A 24,186-nucleotide genomic window follows, 5' to 3' on the forward strand; every position below is an offset into this window, starting at 1 on the left:
CAAGCCCCTTTAATCGGTGTGACTTGACAAATCTAACAATATCTGCGCTCTGCATTACTTCATCCAGCTCGAAGTTCATTTTAATTCTCCACTAACCATCGTTGCAATGGGTTGGTCCAAATATCTTTTTTGCGCTCAAATATTCTGTTGATTTTCATCATTTCATCAGTGGTTGAGAGGGTCCACGTTTCTCATTCATGTGTTGTAAGCTTAGACTCACGATTCAGTAACTTACTTTTCATTAAGTCTTTGTATGCATAAAAGCACTTATTACCGCTAAGAATCCGTTCTTGTGTTTCTTGACTGGCGTTGTTGTAATTTATTATTGACCCTAGGTAGGGTAGAGGTGTATTCACTCCAGTTGTATATATTATTAATTATATTCATCAATCATTCATTTATCATGGACAATTGAACAATATGATTAATTATGACCAATATTATTCATTATTATAAAACTGAATTATTTTTGTGTAGTACTATAACACCTTAATAGTAATGTTAATTCTTATTTCGTTTGTTTCAGAACATTACCTCCAAGATTAAGATAATAAAAGTGTCTGACGTTGTTTATGTAAAAAGTGCTTCATATTGCGTATATTATCAATAAAAAAGTACACTTGAAGTAAAATACAATGCTAGTAAACATTTTATTGTTCTGGCAATGTTGGAGCAATGAATTAGCGAGTACCGAAAAATAAGAGTACCAAACGCTAGTGTTTTGGTGGTGTTTAATATGGGAGTAAGCTACATTGTAACGTGGTAAGTCGGTGTTTTTTGTTTTTATTACTTATCAAATAAGTTAAGTGTGAAATGTTAAAAGCCTTCTTATTATTCAAGTTGCCGATTTACTTATAGGTTGTAAGGTAAGTTGACCAAATAAGGCCCACTTAATGTTTGTTAGTTGTTTTTTGATAAATAAAATCACGATATAAATCTGAAAACCACAGAGAGGATAAATCACATATTTAAATTTAATATGAGATTGTTAAATTTTGTCAAATGTTTTATGAGTTGTTACCTTTTAGTCTTTAAAAAATGGTTGCTTTTGGGCCTAATTAGGAACACCATGTTCTTAATAAGGCCCACTTTTTAAATGTGACAATTATGCCTGGTTGCACCAACAGATCTTCAGCTCCAGTTTAGCCCAGTTCAGCTTATGTCGCATTGACGTTCCACGTCTTAAGCTTAAGGTCTATTGGTGCAACTATACATTAATCAAATTAAACAATGGTGACATTAAGGACATTTATTTTGTAAAAAATAATAGGTACTTAAAATAATTATTGCAAACAGTCTGGACATATGAAAACTAAGTCTTTATCATCTGCTGAAAGTCCTACACACTCTTCATGAATATATCGTTTGCAGCTGTCACAAAGTCTCATATCCTTAACGACATCCTCATTGCAGACGAAACAATACCACAAACTATCTTTTCGTTCTTCTTTGTTTTTTGAGGTTTCAAGTGAGCAGTGTTTATTTTTCTCTTCTCCTTTTTTTAGTTGTTTTTTGACTATTTTTCCGTTTGCCAAGTTTTTTCCTTTTCTTGATTGGTTTTTAGGGTCATTTAAACCAGCTTCATCAAACAATGATTTTGTGACTTCCTGTGCTCGATAGTTCAGGGATTTCTTTCTAGCACTTTTGCGTTTTCCAGTTTCCAATTCTGGTGTTATTAACACTGCGTTGAAACTTACTGACATTTCGTTTTCTTCTTCTGAGCTGTCATGTACTGAAAATTCATTGTCAGAACTCTCAGAGCTATCTTGCGTATTTTTCTCCTTTAGAGCTTTTATTTTCTTTTTTCTGTCTGGAGTGGAGCTGCCAATAGGATTATTCGTTGCGGAAGTCGAAGCTGATGGAATAGCAGAATCTTCTGAGTCTAATTTATTTTCTGTTATTTCTGATGGGCAAAAAGCTGTCAGGAATGACACTCGGATCATACGGGTATATTCCCGTAGCACGAAAACCTGAAATAACATTTAATGCTGCAGTTGCTTTTGGCCATACTTTTGAGAAAATTGTACCAAACGAAAATTTATTGATCGTTCGATCTGGTTTATTTGTCCAGTAGGTGATAACTTCGTCGTCCCAGTAAGATTCGAAGGCTTTAAATGCCGCCTTGTCCATAGGTTGCAGTTCATGTGTGCAATTACTTGGCAGGCAAAAAAGCGTAATTTCATGCGGCTCGGCTTCATCAACTATACCTGCATCCAAATGGGACGATGCTCCATCAAAAATAAGCAGTACTCTTCCTATTGGCTTGTACTTAGCAAAATGTACCCACTTAATGAAAACTGGCGTAGTCATACTTCCTTTCTCGGTCATTTCAATAACTGTTCCAGCAGAAAGATTGTCATACCATTCATTTTTCTTTCTTTTTCCTTTGAACAAGATCATAGGTGGAATTATTTGTCCTATAGCATTTCCACAACCGACGATTGACACATTCTCAGCGTGCTCTTGCGAAATCAAGTGAACTCGTTTGACACCTTTACGAGCATATACCTGTTGTGATTTATGAAGGTTTAGGCGGCAACCTTTCTCATCAATATTAAAAATGCGTTGAGGGCTTTGCAGGATATCAAGCTTCAACATAACTTCGCGTAGCTTTTCAAAATAGTCATTGACTATGAATCTGTTTAATTTGGCGTCTCTAGCTGATTCATGAATTGAGATTTTCTTTTAACTACTTCGGGATGTCGATTTAAAAAAAGTTTGAGCCATTTTCGACCAGCTAAGTTTTTATCGATAAAAGGTGCAGATATGCCATTTCTTTGGCAATATTCATAGACAGAACGTCTTATCACTGTTGATGTCAGAGGCATTCCAACGTCAGCTAGCCTAAAAATTCTTCCACACAACTCAGATTCTTGTTGGGGGGTTAAACATGAAGGGCGCCCAAGTTTCTTTTCCGCTTTTCCACTAAATAAATGATCTAAGTGTTCGACGGGCAATATTAAATTCTTTGTCGGCTGTTCTTACTGACATCCCATTTTTAACTGCTTGCAAGGCCAAAGCCATTTGTTCTTCAGTCCATAAAGCTCTAGGCATCTTAAGCTTTTTAGTATTCTTTCTGAAACAAAGTTAAAAAATTTATAAAACGTGTTATTGTAGTGGTCTTAACAAGGCCCACCCGTAGTCTTAATAAGGCCCACCCGGGCCTTATTAGGAATACTGTAGGTGATCAATGTTTTTTAGACATTACCATTATTTACATTTTAATAAACATGAGGTAATTCAGGTACTATGAAAGTACAACTAATAAGTACACAAATGTCATGCAGAATAAAAAAAATCGCACTCAAAATCGTATTAAATTACAAAAGCATACTAACCTCAATATTAGATTGGATATTTACCCATTGACCACTGTAAACGAATGATCATATAAAAGCGACACTTCGCGTCGCTGCTCAACTTAGTGTAACAATTTGCACCTAGATGGCTCTACTGCGTCTGTACATTGCAGCATACTGCCATTATTTGTCCATCCTGAGGAATAAGGGCGAGTGGGCTTTATTAGGAACCGGGCTTTATTTGGCGAACCTACCTTACTGATAATTACAAATATCAACTGCTTTTGTTGATACGATGAAATGTTTGTGTGGTTTAACGGTGAATACCAAAGTAAGATTATTTAAGAGCACAAGTATTGAGTACCAAATTTGTTGAATTTGATACTCAATACTTTTGGAAATTTGGAGTCGAAAATTTTTGTGATATCTGCATTTACTTTATACACTGATAAAACGATTCAACAAATCGCAGAAAAGCGGCATTTGATAGAAGAAGAAACACATTGCCTTAATATAGGGTTACCTAAGTAGTACTTCCAACTATAATATTATAAGACAAGAATTCAGTCTACCTTAATCTACTGTATTATTTAATATTTATTTAGGCAGAATTCCACATTGGTGGAGATGGGGATAACAGTAATTAGACCAGTGGTCACATATGGATGTGAAACGTGGACCCTCTCAACCAATGATGAAAATCAACTGAGAATATTTCAGCGCAAAATACTAAGAAAGATATTTGGACCAACACATTGCAGCGATATTTCGTGGAGAATTAAAATGAACCACGAGCTGGATGAACTTATACAGAGCGCAGATATTGTTATAGGGTTATAGCGCCATTAGAAGAAGAAGAAGAAGAAAAAGAAGAAGAAAAGGATACCAGTAAGAGATGGATGCTTAACTAACTATCATCAACTTTGCAGATGATAAGCTGTATCTTCAGAGAATTGTTACGACCTAGAATTTAGGCTGGGAAAACTATAGATAATATGGGGGATTAACATTAGTTTGCCAGGAAAATTTGCCAGATTAAACCAGGAAAGCCAGATAACAAAGTTAAATCTTACAGACCTATATCTTTAAGTTCCTGTATACTAAAAACTCTAGAGAGATTAATCAAAAATCGGCTTGAATACTGGCTTGAGTCCGAAGATATCCTTCCCAAATCTCAGTACGGCTTTCGAAAATCCAGGTCTACACAAGATGCTCTCACTTCCCTAGTCTCTTCTTTACAGGTCAATTTTACAAATCAGGCGTCGATAGCTGCAGCATTTATAGATGTAACTTCAGCGTTTGATAACATCAATTTAGACATTCTTTATAAAAAATTAGTAGATCTTGGAATGCCAATTAAAATTTCAAATTTCATTGTATCCTTGTACAGGAATAGATGGACTTACTTAAAAATAAACGAGAACCTTTTACCACCAAGGTTAACGAGTATAGGTATACCACAGGGTAGTATTTTAAGTCCACTTCTCTTTTCATTGTACAATATAGATTTAGAACACATAGTACCTCCACACTCAAATATTTTACAATTTGCAGATGATGTTGTGTTGTACACCTCCCATTCTTCTCTAGACATTTGTAGACGTCAACTTGAATTTACATTAGATTGTGTAAAAAATGATTACCATTCTCTAGGTTTATCCATATCAACGACAAAGACTGAAATTTGTTTTTTCTCCAAAAAACGCCAAATTCCTCAAGGCACCTTCAAATTAGGTAGAATAGAATTTCCGATAAAAAATTGTGTTAAATATTTTGGGACGTATTTGGATCGTAAATTGTTATGGAAGGATCAAATTCATTATATTATAAAGAAATCAGAAAATTCTATGAATATCCTTAGAGCTTTTTGTAGAACCGGTTGGGAGCTGACCCGAATATTGCATTGCTATTCTATCGCTCAATGATTCGACCAATTTTCGATTATAGTTGTCATTTATATGGGTCTGCGTCAACAGGATATCTTAATAAAGTTGAAATCCAAAGGAATAAATGTTTGAGACTCTGTCTCGGTTACTTAAAATCTACTCCTATTACTATTATTGAGATTGAAGCTAAGGAACCACCACTTACTCTACGTAGACAGTTTTGTACAGATAAGTTTGTAGCTAGAGCTATCTCAAAAAACGTCAGCTACTTAAGGACTATTCGTAACTTGAATATATTAGATTTAAGCCACAAATATTGGTGTACTAAAAAAACCCCCATATACGTTGAAAGCTCTAGGAAATTGACAATGTATGAAGACCAAATGTACAAAAATAAAATACCTCCAATTTACACTAAACCTCCTGAAACTCTCTTTTCCAAGGTAATACAAACAAATTACATGGATTCAAACCTTCCCGGCAGTATTATCAACAAAATAATTAAAGACAGGTGGCCTATGTTTCAATATATTTTTACTGACGACTCCAAAATTCAAAATAAAACCGGAAGTGCAATATATCACTGGAATTCTGAATACAAAGAATCATGCCGATTGCCTAATGAAGCTTCAATATATACTGCCGAATTATCAGCTTTATTACTTGCGTTAAAATATATAGCCTCTGTTGGTATGGACAATTATATAATTTTCACCGATTGTAGAAGTATTGTGGACAAACTCACTTCTATCCAATCGACAAAAAATCTAAACCACATTGAGATAGAAATTAAGGGTCTGTATTATGATATTACTTCCTCGGGCAGTTCAATTATTATTTGTTGGGTTAGAGGACATTCTGGAATATTTAGAAATGAAGAAGTCGACAAATTAGCCAAATCTGCAGCTTTAACCAAACGAAACATAAACAACATACTTCTACCAGTAACCGATATGGATAATATCAGTAAAAACCATTGCAAACAAAATTGGCAACGTGTATATAACGAAAGTACAACGGGAATAAATTTTAGAAATTGCCAACCACTAATTCCCAATGAGAGATGGTTTAAACAAGAATCAAATAGGCTATTTATAAAAACCATAAACAGAATGAGGTCAAATCACGCACTAACCCCAGCATACAAACACAGCATAGGTATCAGTGATAACCCATATTGCGCCTGTGGTGGAATGGGAGATCTACAGCCCCTCATATTGGAGTGTGGATAGTACGGACAAAATATTAAAGTAATGTATGAAAAGTTAATTGATCTAAATTGTCCTTAACCTGTCAATTTAAACGAAATTCTTTTTCCAAAAAATAAGCAGACGTTACAATGTATTTACGAATATATAACGTCCGGTAAATTTAAATTTTAAATAGGCTTAGATAATAAAATTAAAAATTGTAAAAATATCACACAAAATTGAAAAATGTATCCATTAATATATTATAACACCCTGTAAATTTAGATAATAAGTAGGCTTGGATATTAACTTAAAATTGTTTTTGTAATACCATACAAAAAAAACAAATAGTCTGGCTAATTGGCTATGTCAAAGCCATTAATAAAAAAACATTAGTTTGCAAAAAATAAAATATTTAGTGGTAAACTTATGATGCTGAGATAACACAGTATAATGCTTCAAGACTGACACAATGCTGTGAGACCAAGAGAAGATAAACGCAGTAGAGAAAGGCCGCCTACACGATGGACAGATGATATCAGGCGGATTAGTAAAAACTGGCAACAATCAGCACAAAAGTGTGGAAACAATTGGGGGAAACCTATGTCCAGAAGTGGACGTGAATTGGTTGGATGATGATGTAGATGATGAATGCTTCAAGAATATATTACCATTTGTAACAAAAACTGGTAGAAAATGAGACACCGAATAGAACAGAGTAAAAAAAGTAATTAAAAGTCTTAATTTAGTATGGTGGGACCTACATACAACCGAATAACACAAATTAGAATTTGAAGAGCACGTGTAGCCTTAATCGAAACTTATGGCAGTGAAACGTAGACCTTCAATGCTAAACCAAAGAAAAACAAACAAATGTAGAAATTGACGATCTTCGAAGAAGTGTCAGAATGTTAATACGGGACAGAATTAATAAAGAGGTAAAACGTTAAGTTAGAAAAAAATTAAATGCAAGAGACACGTTAAAGGACAGAATTAAAAGAACGATTTCACGCAGTTTAGGCATTTTTTATGGATGAAAGAAGGTAGATGGCTCAGGAGAACTTTTAAAGGGAATCGAAAAGGAGGCAGAAAAAGAAAGACTAAGACTTTCCTGAAGTAAAAATTTTAGAAAGGTAATGGAACGCAGGAATTTGGAGGACACCTAAGACAGACATAGATAGTGTCTAGAAATAGGCCATTGTTTAAATCCCTTAATATATATCTACACTTTGGAACATTGTTTGGGGGCCAAAATTTTCGGAATATGTAGCTCCATCCAAATAAGTGGGCAAAAAGCTTCGCAGCAGAGAAATGTTCAATTTCTACCTCTTACAAAATGTGTTGGTGTTTCTACCTCTTACAAAGTGTTACGTCAGATTGAACATGGATATTGTTACTAGTCTATACACGTTTTCAATCTATCATTTTTAGATTGTCCGACAAAGCTATACTAGATACTTATTTTTTAAGATTTTATTTAGTCACACCAAGAGAAATCTAAGGACTGAAGTACTATAGATCTCTATAGGTCGGAATACAATCGAAACCACTTATTAAAATACCAAAAAACAATTTGAGGTCCCGAAACATTTCTACTGGTCAACAATGGTCGATTATTAGAATATTCCGGTTATACGAATACTTTTGCTGGGCACGAAAGCTATTCCAATAAGCGGGTTTGACTGTATAGGGTATACCACAGGCAGTTCTGATAAATCTATAAGAAAGGAACATATATGTCAACTGATGGTGGTGACCCCTGAAGCAGAAGCAAATTAAATCTAAACCTGTCTCTCGTTATTTTTTAGCATTTGGATTTTAAAATAAATTATTTATAATTGAAAGAAACAATATTCCTGAGCCCTTTAAGTAAATAAAATTTAATATACATCAAATTTCCCTCAAGTAAGCTACCACTCACAATAACATCCGCAGTTTAGTCCTGTATTCACAAGTACTTGTAAATTCCTATAATATAAACTTCGTAAGTTAGTTTCAGTTTGAATTTTCTTTGCTATAATAGTTTTAGAACTAAATATGCATTAAACGTAAATTTGCAACTTGTTTCTTTGGTAAACAAAAAGGTAAACTTATAAACTTGTAAACAGTTCCTTGTAGCTTTGTCCAAGTTATAGTTTAGCTTGTATACCGTTCTTAGGCTAAAAACATTGAGTTTAAACTTTAGTTTATTTACAATGACTGCTTTTAAGTTTAGAGATATATAAGTAAAAGCAGTTATTTATCAGAAGGTATTATTTTAACTAAATATAAGAATTTTCAAAATCGCTTTTTCAAAAGTTTCTAATTGTGAAAACTTGTTCAAATTGAAGTTTTAATAGGTTTTGGTTTTACTGTTTTTGTACCCTTTTGTTAACTTCACAAATAAAGTCTGTTAGATAATTATTGGCTTTAAAAGTTAAATAAAACTTTGGTATATATATTTGAATAAATTGTATATAGACTTAAAACTGTCAAAAAAATTGCAATAGCAGTAATATTCCAAAAATGATTTTCTGTAATGCTCTTTATAAAAAGCAAAATTTGTTTCTAAAAGATTAGAGGTTTTCGTCAAATTTTAGCAGTAATTTTTTATTAAAAAATATAATATCAGCAGGAGATGACAGAATACCGAATGAGCTCGTAAATTATTGAGCACCACATCTGACCAAGTATTAAATCTAATTAAAAAAATAATAGAATAAAACAGACTACCACAGAAGATCAAATAATAAGATCCTAATACCTACCTCTCCTACCTCCTACCTCTAAAACAACTTAAAATAACCTGCCATGTTGATGATGCAAATAATAAACTCTCAAAGTAAAGATGATATAACGTATGCTGCACCAATTTAATATAAACACCAGAAAATTTAACATGTTAATTTCTCCCAAAAAGTCAAAATACATGGTTATAACAACAAATCTACACACACCGTCAAAATTAGCCGAACACCTTAAAATGGGACATGTTTGATGTCTCGAATTTCCTAAACCTGTTCTCCGATTTGAGTGATTTTTTTAGTATGTTATAGCCTTATTATTTAAGAATATCGGCGTAATAATATTGTTGCTAGACAGGTAAATATCATTTTATACCGGGTGTAAAAATCATACTGTGTTTTTTTCTTAGAGTTTGGAACACCCTGTGGAATATTCTAGCATATATAAAATATTGAAATTAACACTTAATTATAGCCTTAGGCTTTCTTAACATTTTTTATTTTGACTCATTTGCTTATGTTGGAAAATAAAAAAGTTATGAGCTTTAACAACTAGCCATGTTGTTCATCAATAAATCCTCTTAGTAGGGGAGGAAAGTATGCTAAATTTGCAGTTACTCGAGTGTTATGGGGACCTATTGGATTGTGAATAGTGGGTGCTAAAACCAAAAAAAGTTAAGTAAGTTTTCCATAAAGTGTGGGACTCTCCATTTTTTAATTTAATTTTCCATTTCCACCAATCGTTTTTTCGATTATAGCGCCATCTATCCATAATTGGAAAAAATGTTGCGAATAAAAGTTGCTTATCTTTACGTCAAGAATCGAAATTTGCAATAAAAATTGGGGGCTCCTATTTAAGATTTTAAAGTAACACCCCACCCCACCTCCGTGGGGGACGTGTTTGGTGCCAGTCGATAGATTTTTGAAAAATATTAAATACTTGTATTTTGCAGTTTTACGATCTGATGTTCATTTCGAAAAATATCGTATTTAAAATATTTAAATTACCCCCACCCCTCTCCGTGGGGTGACGTGTTTAGTATTATTCGATAGATTTTTGAAAAATATTGAAATCCCCACGTATTTTTTAGATTTTCGATCTGACGTTTTTTTCGCGAAATATTCGCTTTTCTTGTGAAACTTTGTGACTCACCCATTTTCTTACGCCCCGCTCAAATCGTCAGATTTTTGAAATACACACTATTTTGCATATACTTAACTTACTTTATCTTAATCTGACGGTTTCGAGCTTTTGTAAGAATATATTTTTTTTTCGGTCCCCCTTAATGAATTCTCCGGTGTTAAGAACCAATATATGGTATAGGTACATTTACAGGGTACAAGGTTTCTCCCCATGTGATAATCTGACGCGCTCGAGTAACTGCAAAAACCCCCCTTGGGATCCCCTACCATCATTATCTGCTTAGTTTAATAAACAAGTCTAAAGTAATTCAATAGATGTATTAAATAAATAATATAATAAGCGGTGTAAGCGATGTCACAATGACGACCTTCCGTGGATTTCAGCTGAACTAGCTTCGAGGGGGGTTTTAATGTCAAACGCTGAGCGCATATGCATTGTAATATTCAGTATTTATTTTTGCATGTTTTTTTATAAATTTTATATACAACATCGACGAAAAATGAAAATCAGATCGAAAAACTGCAAAATACACGTATTCAATATTTTTGAAAAATCTATCGAATGGCACCAAACATGAGCCCCCACGGAGGTGGGGGTGGGGGATTTAATTTAAAATCTTAAATAGAATTTTTATTGCAGATTTGGATTCTTTACGTAAAAATAAGCAACTTTTATTCGACACATTTTTTCGAATTATGGATAGATCGCGCTATAATCAGAAAAAAACGATTGATTCAAATGGAAAATTAAATTAAAAATGAAAAGTCCCACACCATATGGAAAACTTAACTTAACCTTTTTCTGGTTTTAGCACGTACTCTTCACAATCCAATAGGTCCTCATAACTCTCGAATAACTGCAAATTTAGCATACTTTCCTCCCCTACTATGAGGATTTATTGATGAAAAACGTGGATAGTTGTTAACGCACATAACTTTTTTATTATCCCACATAAGTAAATGAATCGAAGAGGAAAATGTTAAGAAAGCCAAACTCTACAATCAAGTTTTAATTTTAATATTTTACATATGCTATAATATTCCACAGGGTGTTCCAAACTTTAAGAAAAAAAACACAGTATGATTGGTACTCCCGGTATAAAATGATATTTACCTGTCTAGCAATAATATTATCACAACGATGTTCCTAAATAATAAGGCTATAACATACTAAAATAATCACTAAAATCGGATCACTGGTTTAGGAAATTCGAGTCATCAAACATGTCCCATTTTTAAGGTGTTCGGCTAATTTTGCCGGTGTGTGTATTAAGATGTTAATTAGAGCTGGTGGTTCAGATAATAGAACAAGTGTGATGGAATCTAAACATCTACGTATCACACTATCTAGTTACGGAAAGCTTGAAACAAAAGTGGAACATCAAGTGAATAGATCAAGCAGAGCTGCAAGTTGCTTGAATATAACAATATGGAGAAATAAAAATACCGGAAAAGAAATGAAAGGCAGAATTTACAAAACAGTCATCAGACCAATAATGACATATGCGGCAGAAACACGACAAACCGAAGTCTCTCTGTACCTCTCTGGCACAGAAAGGACAAACAGAATGCTAGAAACAGCAGAGATGAAAACCATTCGAAAATAGATGGTAAGACACTATGGGATAGAGCTAGAAGTACATATATACAACGAAGATACAAGATAGAGAACATTAATAATTGGGTAAGAAACAGAAGAGTAGAATGGAATGCCTACTTTTTTAATTCTTACTTTTTTTATTATTTCATCCACGATCAGGTCGAACAAGAAAACTGAAGGAATCTCCATGTCTTATTCCATTGCCTGATTCATTTGCGTTAGTTAGTCCTTTTTCTTCTTCATATAAAACGCAAAGATCACAAAAGAAACGTTTGCATCAGAGGAGTAACCAAAGTCAAAGACGTTAAGGAACAGGTGTCAAAACTTAAATGGAAATTGGCAGATCACAACATCCGACAAGCAGCTGAAAGATGGAACAAGCAGATGATCTACGGGCGAACATGGGAACACAAGAGGGGAAGAGGAAGGCCTCAGACGAGATGGAGCAACGACCTCAAAAAACATGTCGGATCCAGATGGATGACCACAGCGCTGGATAGAAACCAGAGGAAAAGAGAAGGGGAGGCATATGTCCAAAGATGGATACATTAAAACTCGAAGATAGAGAGATAGATAGTTCTTCTTATACTTTTACTTTTATTGGCCTCAGGCGCGGATCCAAGGGGGGTCAATGGGGTCAATTGCCCCCTCCTTGAGACTTCGCCTGGTGTCGCCTTTTTTTAAGAAAGAGATAATTACGATTGAAAATAAATAGTGAGTTTTGTGTCCTGTTGACAACTGAATAACGGAATGAAACATAAAACAGAATTCCTTCTCCAAAATACGTGTTCTGGGTTTTACTGTATGGTGTCGAGTCTTGGACTGTGAATAAAATAGATCTACTTACCTAAATCACCTTGAGGCTTTCGAAATGTGGTTCTATAGAAGAATTTTAAAAGTATCTTGGGTGAAGAAGATTCGAAACTCCACAATACTAGAACGTCTCAGCAAGACTACTGAGAATATATAAGGCATCAAGAAGAGAAAAGTGGAGTATTTTGGACATGTAATGAGAAGTTTCAAATACAGGTTGCTACCAAATATTATGCAAGTGAAAATAGAAGGCAAACGCAGTCCAGGACGAAAAAGCACTTCGTGGTTGATTTAGGGTGGCAGTGAATAAAATTAAGATAGCTATGATAGTAACCAACGTTCTGAAAGGACATGCTACATGAAGAAAAATAAAGTAACAGCCCATACCGAAAAAGAATCCTGCGTACGCGAGTGACGAGAAAATTTTTATTTCATTGCCCCCTCCTTGCAAGGTTGCTGGATCCGCCGTTGATTGGCCTGCACTACATAACACTTCCTGGGGTAATTGTAGGGTGAATAGAGTAGCTCTGTGGTCACCACAGCCGGTCCCAAGCGCGAATCAAATCTAGAGGGTGATTGGCAAAATTAGCAAACCTACCAATCCTAAAAACGAATATTGCTGAAAGAAACAATTAACCCTTTCACTGCAACATTTTTCTAGCAATGCCCAGAAGCTCAGTTCCTACTGGCAATGAAAGTTCTAATGTGCATGTGTCACGGATTCGTGCCACACACACTGTTTGAAAACTCAGAATGACACGGATCTGTGTCATGAGCAGTGAAAAGGTTAATAAATATTGCCAAATATATTAATTTATTTTTTTATTTCAGCTCTTTTTACCTCCTTTCACTGCTACATTTTCTGGCAATGCCAGAAGCTCAGCTCCTACTGGCAATGAAAGTTCAAATGTGCATGTGTCACGAATTCGTGCCACGCGCACTGTTTTAAAACGCAGCCTGGCACGAATCCGTGTCATGAGCAGTGAAAGGGTTAATAAATAGTGCCAAATGTATTAATTTTTTTTTTATTTCAGCTGTTTTTACCTGATATTACAATTCGTCACAATAAACACACGACCTGGGGACCACGACCGCAACCCTTTACGACCCTGTAAATACTTAAATGATTCTCTCACATGCTATGGAAATCTCCACGATGACATCAGTTATCCATCGACTATCTCAGAACTTAAATTATCCAACTTAACGATAAGAACGTTAGATCTGAATATTATAGTACAGAGATTTCCTAATCTAAAATTATTAGTGGTGGAGAATGGTGAGGTGTCGAATGTTATACCACCAGAAGTGGATAACGTCATTACTGTAAGTTTTTGGCACGTATTTTTTTATTGCTGCATAGTTTTATATTACATAATATATCATATAACAGCAGTACAGAACACTTTTGTTGTTCATTCACTTGTTTCCTCCATAGTTCCTCGTTCCCATTTCTTCTATCCGGACGGCATCAAACTGCTTCCTTCGTGGTCTCCTTCTATTTTTCTCTCCTTGTTCTCCCGCTTGCAGAGCTCTTAGGACATTTTCACGTCTTAGTAACATGTCACAACTCTTTATATCATTTTCTGTTATTTTTGGTCTCTTATACATTTCCATTAGCTCCTGGTTTGTTCTTTTGCACCATTCACCGTTAGCCTACTTTATACCAGTAAATGCTTTTCTCAAGATCCTCTCCCAAATCTCTAGCTTTTTTCTTCTTTCTGATTCATTGTACAAGTTTCATATGCACATAACACCATTGGTCTGACTGTTGCTTCATAACTTTGAATCTTGAATGCCCTGGACACGTTTTTTCCTTCAATAGTACGTTTAATGATCCTACTGCTTTGCAACCTTTCAACGACGATTTATCTATTTCTCTCTTTTCGCCTCCTTTATTTATAACTGTTACTCCAAGGTAATTAAATTCTGTTACCTTCTCAAATCCTTATTTGTTTTCTCTCTCTCTCTCTCTCTCTCTCTCTCTTTCTCTCTCTTATTTGTCCTTAGAGCGATCCATTTATTTTCTTCTGCATGCTCCCCTTCATTTTCATATAATAATAGTCTCCCGTTTTATACCGCTCACGTGGTTTTGGGAGTATAGCAGGGTAGTGCTATATCTAGGGTTAACGGTATAAAAGGAAGGTATCAGGGCCAGTGCTACGCTTCAACCACCTATTATTAACCCTGGTTTTACCCAAGATCAGGCGCTGATACAGGGGGGGTCAAAGGGTCTATAGACCCCCTATTGTATTTAGTCTATAAGTATTTTTCTATTATTTATTATTTTTTTGTCAACTCTAAACTTTAAGCCATCAGTAGAACACTAAATTAAACGACAACCGATTCCAAAGAATTATTGAAAGAAGCAATAAAACCAGCCTTTTCTGAAAAATAAATTGAAGCCTGATTTGTTTGGGTACCGATGGAGCCATACACAACTGAAATATTTTTCTCAATTCAAAGAATAACAGAAATGATATCTTAAAATGCAAATACATTACACTGGGTATAAACCTTAACTCATGAAAAATCACGTTTCAAATTTGCGGTAGGTATAATAAAGATATAAAAATTTGAGTTTTACTAGATAGTCCAGGGGCGCGTACCTATTCATTGATGGTAGAAAAGTTAATCTTTGCTCCTCCAGTTGGAAAAAAGTGACCAGTCAGATTAATAGTCGTGAATTGTGTTTGCTAGCGTTGACTAATAATTATTCATTAATTATTAATAGTGAATATGTCCAAATAAAAGATTCAAACCGACATAATGCAGTTCATAAACTGTATTGTATAATTGTATATTTATATTTATTTTATTGCATTACATTTTGTTAACTGCATTTTGTGCGGATCTGTTTTTATTAGATATCATTATTATTTACTATTATTCTGTCATTCAAGGTTAATTCATTGATTTTGTACCATTCTAACTTACATAATATTCATTTATGCCATCATTTGACGAATTCCAAATTCGTCTCTATCTTCTGCTTTTCTTAAAAGCGTCTGTGTGTTAAACCCGGTCCAGTCGCGAATGTTTTTAGCCAGGACATTTGTCGTGTGCCAGGACCCATTTTTCCTTCGATGTTACCCTTCATAATTAGCTATAACAAATCGTATTTATCATTTCTAAGTATGTGCCCAAAAGATGCTGTTTTCTTCCTTTTAATGGTGGTCAAAGGTTCTCTGTCTCCTCCGGTTTTTGCAACATCATTTCGTTCGTAATATGATCAGTCCATGGTATTTTCAAAATTTTTCTAAGAAGGCACATCTCAAATCTCAAAAGTCTCCAACTTTCTAATTATGTCAATATTAGCAGTCCAAGCTTCAGTGCCTTAAAAGAAGAATAGAGTAGAGTGGACATTTTACCACTCGATATAGGAGTTGCAATTTGAGTCTTTGGTTACTCATACTTAGTAATTTCCTTATCTTCAAAAAGGCTGCTTTTGATTGGTCTATTCTAGATTAATTTTCTGATTGCATATTTAGACTTTCCTTAATCCAGACTCCTAAAGTATTTCATTTTGTCCATTTGTTCAATATCCTCATTTTTTATCTGGATTTTTGTTATGACTTTACATTTCTTACTGATAACCGTAAGTTTTCTTAGATAAACTAGGATAACTTAGTTTTGTTTTCTGTATGTATATTGTTAAACCAAACTGTTCCCAGTATCACAAATTGTGTTTAGTATAATAGTTATATTAGTATATTTGTCTTTATTGTTATATTATTCCCGACCTTAGATAAAGATATTTGTCACTTCATATTTAAAATTATGTATATTAATAATGATTTAATATTAAATGTATTTATGATAATTCCGTTTTATTTTACTTGCAACTACGGCTTGATAATACGGAAAGAGTCCCATCAGCGCTCAATCTTTTTGATACTGTAGGTATCTGGGATTATAAATATAGTGTATTTTATCGTTAGAGTAAGTGTGAGTCGTAGGTATGGCTAAATCTGGAAAATATAATATTTGAGGTAAGTCTGACCCCCCTATTATGAATTTCTAGATCCGCGCCTGCCCAAGGTACTCATTTTATTTAGGCTGACTCGATGTGGGACCTATAGACATTTTTAAAAATGTCTAGTTGTTCTTGCCTGCGGTGGGATTTGACCTCCGGCTTACGAGCACTTTAGCCAAGCATACTACCGCCAGAGCTACGCCAGCCCTATCATTTTCATATACTTGATCTTTTCCTGATTTATAGTCATCCATATGTTCTAGCTTCTTCTTTAAATTTTGTGAACACTCTCTGCATTAGTTAGCGTTATTTTAACTAATTGTATCAGTTCTCTGGTATTCATAGTGATTTCATTGCTTCGTATAGTCCGTTTCGTGAGACGGAGTCTGTTTCGTGAGTAGGTTTGATTCTTCTTGTGGTGCTGTCTTCTTTAGTGGTGGTTAGAGACTACGGTGGCAAATCTGTATCTGTCCAATGCGATCCTAAACAAAGCTGTTGAATCAAGTCCGGTCCGGTCTCTAGACTGGATAGACTTACTAGACCGGTAAAGTTAGTTAGGGTTCGTGTCAGTCGAACTGACAAGTACCGTGTGTTTCGTTCGAGCAAGGAGACTATGTTGTTCTTTAAGTATATTAAAATCCATTAACATCGACCAAGGGTAGCATTACATTAAATGTAATCAACAACCAAATGTTTTGATGTCACAAATCCAACTGGTGAGCTTGGGTGAGCTAGTTTCATTTACTACACGGAATGCACTGAGGATGATTTGATATTAGATCGAAAACGTTCTGTTTGACTCCATTTGGATCACTTTAATAGAAGTTTTATAACTTTGGTATACAGCCAGCTACTGAGATTTTCACTTTAATTTAAAAAATCTTTTTCTTTTTCAGGAATTAGTGTTAGGAAACTTAAAAATAAAACATATCCACAGGGATTTCGTACAATATTTTCCATTTTTAAAAAGTCTGCATTTAGAAAAGAATTTTCTGTCTGAATTAAGTAGTCGCTTTCATACTGGCACATTGGATGAGCTTTATATAAAAAGTAAGTACTTAACGTTTGATAAAACATTATTCTCTAAATCGTCTCCTCTATTTACGTCGTAAACGTGTCAGCGTTAAACTGGTCGATTTAACTTGCTAGAATTCGTTTTCTTTTATTTTCACTGCATTTCAAATATTTTCCGACTTTATTCAGATTTATCAAATTTTTCACATATCGAGATACTTTATTATATTATGGATTGTTAAAGGAATTTAAAGGAAATAGCAATAATTGAAAGCAAAGTATTTATGAATAGGGACTGGAACAAATGCATTTTTTTGTATATCTGGCATATTTTTCACAAAGCATTACTTTTATACAGGGTGTCCCAAAAGTAGCGGACATCGGAATATCGGAATTGAACATCGCATCGAAAAACTGAAAAATACTTGTTCAATATTCTTCAATAATATATCGAATGACACTTGCACTGGAGGGGGTGGGGGAACTTTAAAATCTTAACGAAAACCCCCATTTTTTCTTGTAGATTTGGAGTTCTCATGCAAAATTAAGCAACTTTAGTCCGAGACATTTTTTCGAATTGTGGATAGATGGCGCTACAATCGGTAAAAACTATTTATCGTGATACCATAGTTAAATAATAGAAACCGTCTAGTATATGGTTATTTATTGATATCTCTCAATTCTGTGACCATCGTACATCACTAACATCGTATATCTATATTTAGTCTCTTCTTCTCTTAGAAATAACATATTTTCATCTGAGCAGGTTACGTTATTTTTGCTTCTGTGCAACTGAAGAACTTCTGATGGCTGTCCTTGTCTCTGCCAGATTTTGGTCTCTGATTACCATAATTAATATTGCCTCTTGTCTAGATAGGGCTTGAGTTCGCATTTCAAATATGCTTCTTATACGTCTTCGTCACATTTATGGTTTCAAAATTACAGCGCCTATTTAGCTTATTACTGTGCCGTGTTGGTAGACCTACAATGGCTTTGATCGTTTTCCTGTCTTTGCTTATTAGGTTTGCCGTAAATGTTGGCGACTGTTCTGTAATGAACTATTTCGCCTGTGTTTTTTCTTCTGATGAATTCGTCCATCATTCCAAAGATATGTGAGCTACTCACTTTCTCGTAGCCTTTCTTTTTACTGTCTTTGCAATGGCACAGAAGGGTTCTGGTCCAACAAATGGCATTGTTGAGCCTTGTTTATCCATTTCATCTGCTTCTTCATTGCCCTTATGACCCTCGTACCCCAGTACCCAGGCTACCGTAACCTTCCTACGGTTTCCTAGTTTATTTAGAGCACCCACACAATCCCTTATTAGCTTAGAATTGACCTCTGCAGAATTGAGTGCCTTAAGCGCTGCGTGACTATCTGTGAAGATGCCAATTGAACGGAACGTTCTTTCCTCTTTCTATTTCTTCCACGCAGTGATGGATTGTTGTTATTTCCGCCCGGAAAACTGTGATATCCTTTGATATACTTACCGGGAAATTTATCCCTTGATTTGTCCCTACTATGCCAACTACCATACCTTCTGTTGTTTTTGAGCCAACAGTATACCAGGTAGCAGCAGCTTGTATGGGTACACCTTCCTTCCAGTCTTCCTTATAGAGGTGTTACTCATTATGAAGGTAAAAGCAGGTACATGGTTCCAGAATTCTAATATGGACACCATTAATAATTGTAGAATAAGATAATTGGCTGCAGTAAACGTTTTACTTTAAGACTTACCTATCTACAAAACACTAAACAAACATATTCATAAGATGCTTTTATCATTTTTGGTTTTGATTTTTACTTAATATTTTTTTAGATAACCGATGGAATTGTTCAAGAGATTTATCATGGGCCATTCATCTAAACAAAAGTAGAGTTTGCCAAGACCTGACAAACATTACGTGCAAGGATAAACTTTTTTCCTCAAAAAGCGTTTTATTAGTTGCTCAATATAAAAAGGTAACAATATACGGGATGTTAATTTGAAAATTTTTAAACGCTATTATATTCATTCTGAAAAATAATATGAAAAATGGGAAAGAAGGATCAATTTTGTTTTCAACACGGAGAATGATAGTAAAGAATTTAAGCAATTAATTTTAAATTATCCATTTTGTCAGTCAACCGGTTGTTAATAATTTTCTTTAACAATTTGTTACAACACTTGACTGAGCAACGATAAAGGTCTATAATTGTTGAGCTCATACATTTTTCCCCTTTTTGGGTATGAGTAGGTATTACTAGACTCTCGTTCTAGTCTTTATGGTAGGGGAGCCCAAGCGGGGATTTTTTCAGTTACTCGAGCGCGTCAGATTATTACATGGGAGAAACCTTGTACCCTGAAAATCTACCTCTACCGTATATTGCCCCTTAATGCAGGGAAGTTCGTAAACTCGAAATTGTCAGATTAAGATAAGGTAACTTAAGTACATGCAAAACAGTGTATATTTCAAAAATCTTACGATTTGAGCGGGGCGTAAGGAAATGGATGAATCCCAAAGTTTCACAAGAAAAAAGCGAATATTTTGCGAAATGAATGACAGATAGAAAAACTAAAAAACGCATGCTTAATATTTTTTAAAAATCTATCGAATGATACAAAACACGACTTCCCACGGAGAGGGGTGGGGGTAAATTTAATATTTTAAATACGAATCCCGCGCTATTTCGCAAAATGAACATCAGATCGAAAAACTGAAAAATACACTTATTCAATATTTTTGAAAAATCTATCGAATATCACCAAACACGACCCCCACGGAGGTGTGGTGGAGGGTTACTTAAAAATCTTGGCATGTCATTTTAAAAAATGGGAGCCCCCATTTTTTATGGCAGATTTGGATTCCTTACATAAAAATAAGTAACTTTTATTCGAAACATTTTTTCGAATAATGGATAGATGGCGCTATAATCTAAAAAAAACTATTGTTGGAAATCGAAAATTAAATTAAAAATGGAAAGTTGCCATTAAAATGAAAAACTTTACTAAACTTTTTTTGGTTTTGGAACCTACTCTTTACAACCCAATAGGTCCCCATAACGCTCGAGTGACTGCACATTTAGCATACTTTGCTCCCCTACCATTAGGGATTTTCCTATTATGGAGATACCTACTAAATAGCTTTGTTAGTATTGGGATTGTTACTGTCTTGTTTGTTTGTAAAAGTTCGGCAATCATATCGTCGTGGAGATTTATTATTTTCTGACTTTTTTAAAACTCTTTATAGTTCGAATCCCTCTATATTTGGTAGTACCACAGTATAAAGAGGGACAGTAGAACCACTCTCCGAAAAATTGGAAGTAAAATCTGTAGTCGCGCATGGCGACCGCGCAATGTTGGCAGTCGCTTTTGCCCCACTCTCGCATTGCTATTCGCATAGAAACGTACGGATTTTAACAGGGAAAACCCGCATCCACCACTGGTGAATTACCAATTGCGTACTGCCGGTATTACTTCCTGAGATCAAAGCGCCGACAGAAGAGTGATTTTACTGTGGAACCTCTATATACTGTGGTAGTACTCTGATCACACGTTTTTTATTGTCCTTCTGTCAGTCTCTTTTGCTTGTTCATTGGGCTAGGTTTGCGAGGTCAACAAGGTTTTTTAAAAGTCTTAAACTATCTTTGTTATTTTATTTTTGTCCTTCTCTTCCTTTTTATTGGTATTTTTATTCTGATAATTTTCTGAACACCCAGTATTGATTTTAGACATTTCAGGTATCTATTGTTTTTCTATGACTTGCATTTTTGAGTTCTCGTTCCATTTGTTGATGTCATGTTTTCGATTTTTTTTTCTAATTATTTTATTTAGTTCTATTTTTTTGGTACGACGTTTGCTTTCCGCTAGTAGTTGTCTTCTTTCCTTCATTAGTTGCTTATTTGGTCTTATTTAATTCTTATTGTCTTTACTATCTGTAATCCAGCTTCGAGAAGGTTTTTGATAATCATATTTGACTTTCTTTCTTAGGACCAAAAAAGAATAGAATTAATTCTAAAAAAAATACAAACGCCATGAAAACTAAAATTTTTATTTATATTTTATACAGACTATGAAGGAGAGCTGTACCCAAGGCTGTGATTGTTCTCTGGAGTATATAGCTCCAGATCCAATAACCAACATACAGTATCCAATAATAATGGTCAATTGCTCACGCAGAGGTCTAACAGAGTTCCCAAACCAACTACCTCTCAACACAAGAATACTGCATTTGGAACACAACAGAATTAGCAATATAAAATCTCTAAAAACAGATCCCTCGTTAAAACAACTTTGGGATCTATATTTGGACAATAACACTATTGAGAGTATCTCATATTTGGAGGGGTCATACTGGTTGTCTAACTTCAGGGTGTTTTCGCTGAAGGATAATCGATTGGGCAAGGTAAGGTGAGTTTCAATTCTTAATATGAAATAAAATTTGATGGTTTAAAAATAAAGGCTATGCCGCTGAGAAAGAGTGCTATGTGCTGGTATAAATCTGGCAACACTGCCTTATAAAACAACTCTCCTTCTCTCTTAGCCCACCGCTCTTTCGCCTCGCTGCATTGCTCAGTATCGGCCTAGCCGCCTTCGAAGATGGAGGTCCCATCCATGTAAAATTAATGTTGTGAAATATGCTCAACTTATAGTGAAAGGAACGATCGAGCAAAAGAGAAAACTAGGAAGGAAAATACTATGGTGGCTAAGAAACATTCGACAATGGACAGGGCTAAATTTTGAGCAGCTAATAATAACAACTGAAGAGAGAAAAGTTTGCAATTGTAGTATTCTACCTTCAATACCATAGAAGGGCTACAAAACTTAAACAAAATAACGGAAACAAGTAGAACATATGGACTAGATATAAACACCAGCAAAACCAAGCTAATGATCATCAGCAAGCAAAACATAACTGGAGCAAATCTGTATGTGAACCAAATGAGAATTGAAGGTGTCTCACAATACAACTCATTGGTCACTATAATCAATGAGTCGTGGGACAATACTCAAGAGATTAGATGTCACATCGGAAAGGTAAAAAGTGCATTCTGGACTATGAGCATGAGCTCTATGTTCAAGAGCCATGACCTCACCCTTGAAATAAAAATAAGTCTCCTTATATGTTACGTGTACTCAGTGCTTCTATAAGGAGTAGAAACGTGGACATTGAAGGCAGAAATTCTATTGAAACTTCAGGCTTTTGAGCTATGGTTGTACAGAAGGATTCTAAGATACCATGGACGGATAAAGTCACCAGTGAAGAAGTACTACGGAGGATGAACACAACCGCAGATTTAGTCAACATCGTGAAGGGCCGTAAGCTGCAGTACTTGGGACATATAATGAGAAATCAACGCAGATACGAGCTACTCCAATGCATTTTACAAGGTAAAATTGAAGGAAAAGGGTCCCAGGACGAAAAGAATAACCTGGCTTGCTAACCTGAGAGCATGGTATAGAAACACCTCAACACAACTATTCCGTATAGCAACCAACAAAGTCATCTTAGCCAGAATGATCGCCAACGTTCGGAACGGACAGGCACCCTAAGAAGAAGAACCTCCATTAAGGAGAGGGCACTTTAGGAGAAAGAACATGAATTCCTGATAATATACAGCATCAGCGGCTGAATCTTTTTACTAATTTTACTTTTATTTAATATACCAGCTAATATAAATGGATTAATAATAGTTACCATGAATCTATTGTTGCAGTTACCATCGTATGCCTTGGACAACGCATTAATGAAGAATCCAAATATGCCAAAAGCAGTACGATTATTTCTTAGTGGAAATCCATGGAAATGTGACTGTGTTTTTACACCAGTGTTTCAAGTAGGTACAAAGTGCACTTTAATGATTTTCTAATAATGAAAGAATCCATAAGTTTTCATTTTATTTATTTTTTTTTTTTTTCGAATTCTAGTCATCTCCATCATTTCAGACGTTTTCTATCCCTCGACCCTCGATCAGTCTTCGTCTGAATGATAACATTTATTTATAATAAATAAATCCTCAACCTAAAACCGGCACGTGCATTAAAATAAATAGACGTAAAGATAGCAACGGTTTTAGTGACGTCAGTGGAAAGGAGTATAACACTATTGTATGGGAAAATTAAATTGTTGCTTTTACTATTTTCCTTTTATCATATTTTTTGTTTTATTTAAGGGGGTACAGATTTAAATACAGTCATCTTTTTTTCGAATCCTAAGAAAACTAATTAATATTTTTGAAAAATTTAAACGCAGAATGAAAGATGATATTATTCGCGATTTAAACTAAATATGGAGGGCAGGTCGAATGCAGTAAAATGGCCGATATAAATAGTATAAACAAACGTTCAATTGAAGAACAGGACCATACCGATTTGATTTAAAATATTTTAATGTACTCATAATGCTGAAATTTGCTAAAAATTATTTAATAGTGACCAAATTCCATTCAAATCAACAGTTTTCTTGTTTGTTTATACCACTTATAGTAGTTTAAATTTATTCCACCAGAGGTCAGATACTTTGTTTTTAATCGCGAATTGACGAGGGCCGAAAGTCCCTTAGAA

The 24,186-nt window shown here is 34.7% G+C and overlaps 1 protein-coding gene across 4 annotated transcripts in view; it reads left to right on the plus strand.

Annotated features, from left to right (window-relative positions):
- Positions 1 to 24,186, plus strand: part of LOC114324838 (protein singed wings 2) — a 98,007-nt gene that overhangs the window by 52,508 nt on the left and 21,313 nt on the right. For 3 of the 4 annotated variants that reach the window (XM_028272714.2, XM_028272716.2, XM_028272715.2), the window contains exons 2-7: positions 527 to 762; positions 13,689 to 13,980; positions 17,527 to 17,680; positions 19,462 to 19,604; positions 21,692 to 22,027; positions 23,340 to 23,459. In XM_028272714.2, coding sequence (XP_028128515.1) covers positions 737 to 762; positions 13,689 to 13,980; positions 17,527 to 17,680; positions 19,462 to 19,604; positions 21,692 to 22,027; positions 23,340 to 23,459 — 1,071 coding nt within the window. In that variant the 5' untranslated portion in view covers positions 527 to 736. The remainder of the gene's footprint in view (positions 1 to 526; positions 763 to 13,688; positions 13,981 to 17,526; positions 17,681 to 19,461; positions 19,605 to 21,691; positions 22,028 to 23,339; positions 23,460 to 24,186) is intronic. The other variant, XM_050651874.1, reaches the window with a different exon arrangement.

This window comes from Diabrotica virgifera, chromosome 5, assembly GCF_917563875.1.
Source record: "Diabrotica virgifera virgifera chromosome 5, PGI_DIABVI_V3a".
Classification (NCBI taxonomy): Eukaryota; Metazoa; Arthropoda; class Insecta; order Coleoptera; family Chrysomelidae; genus Diabrotica; species Diabrotica virgifera.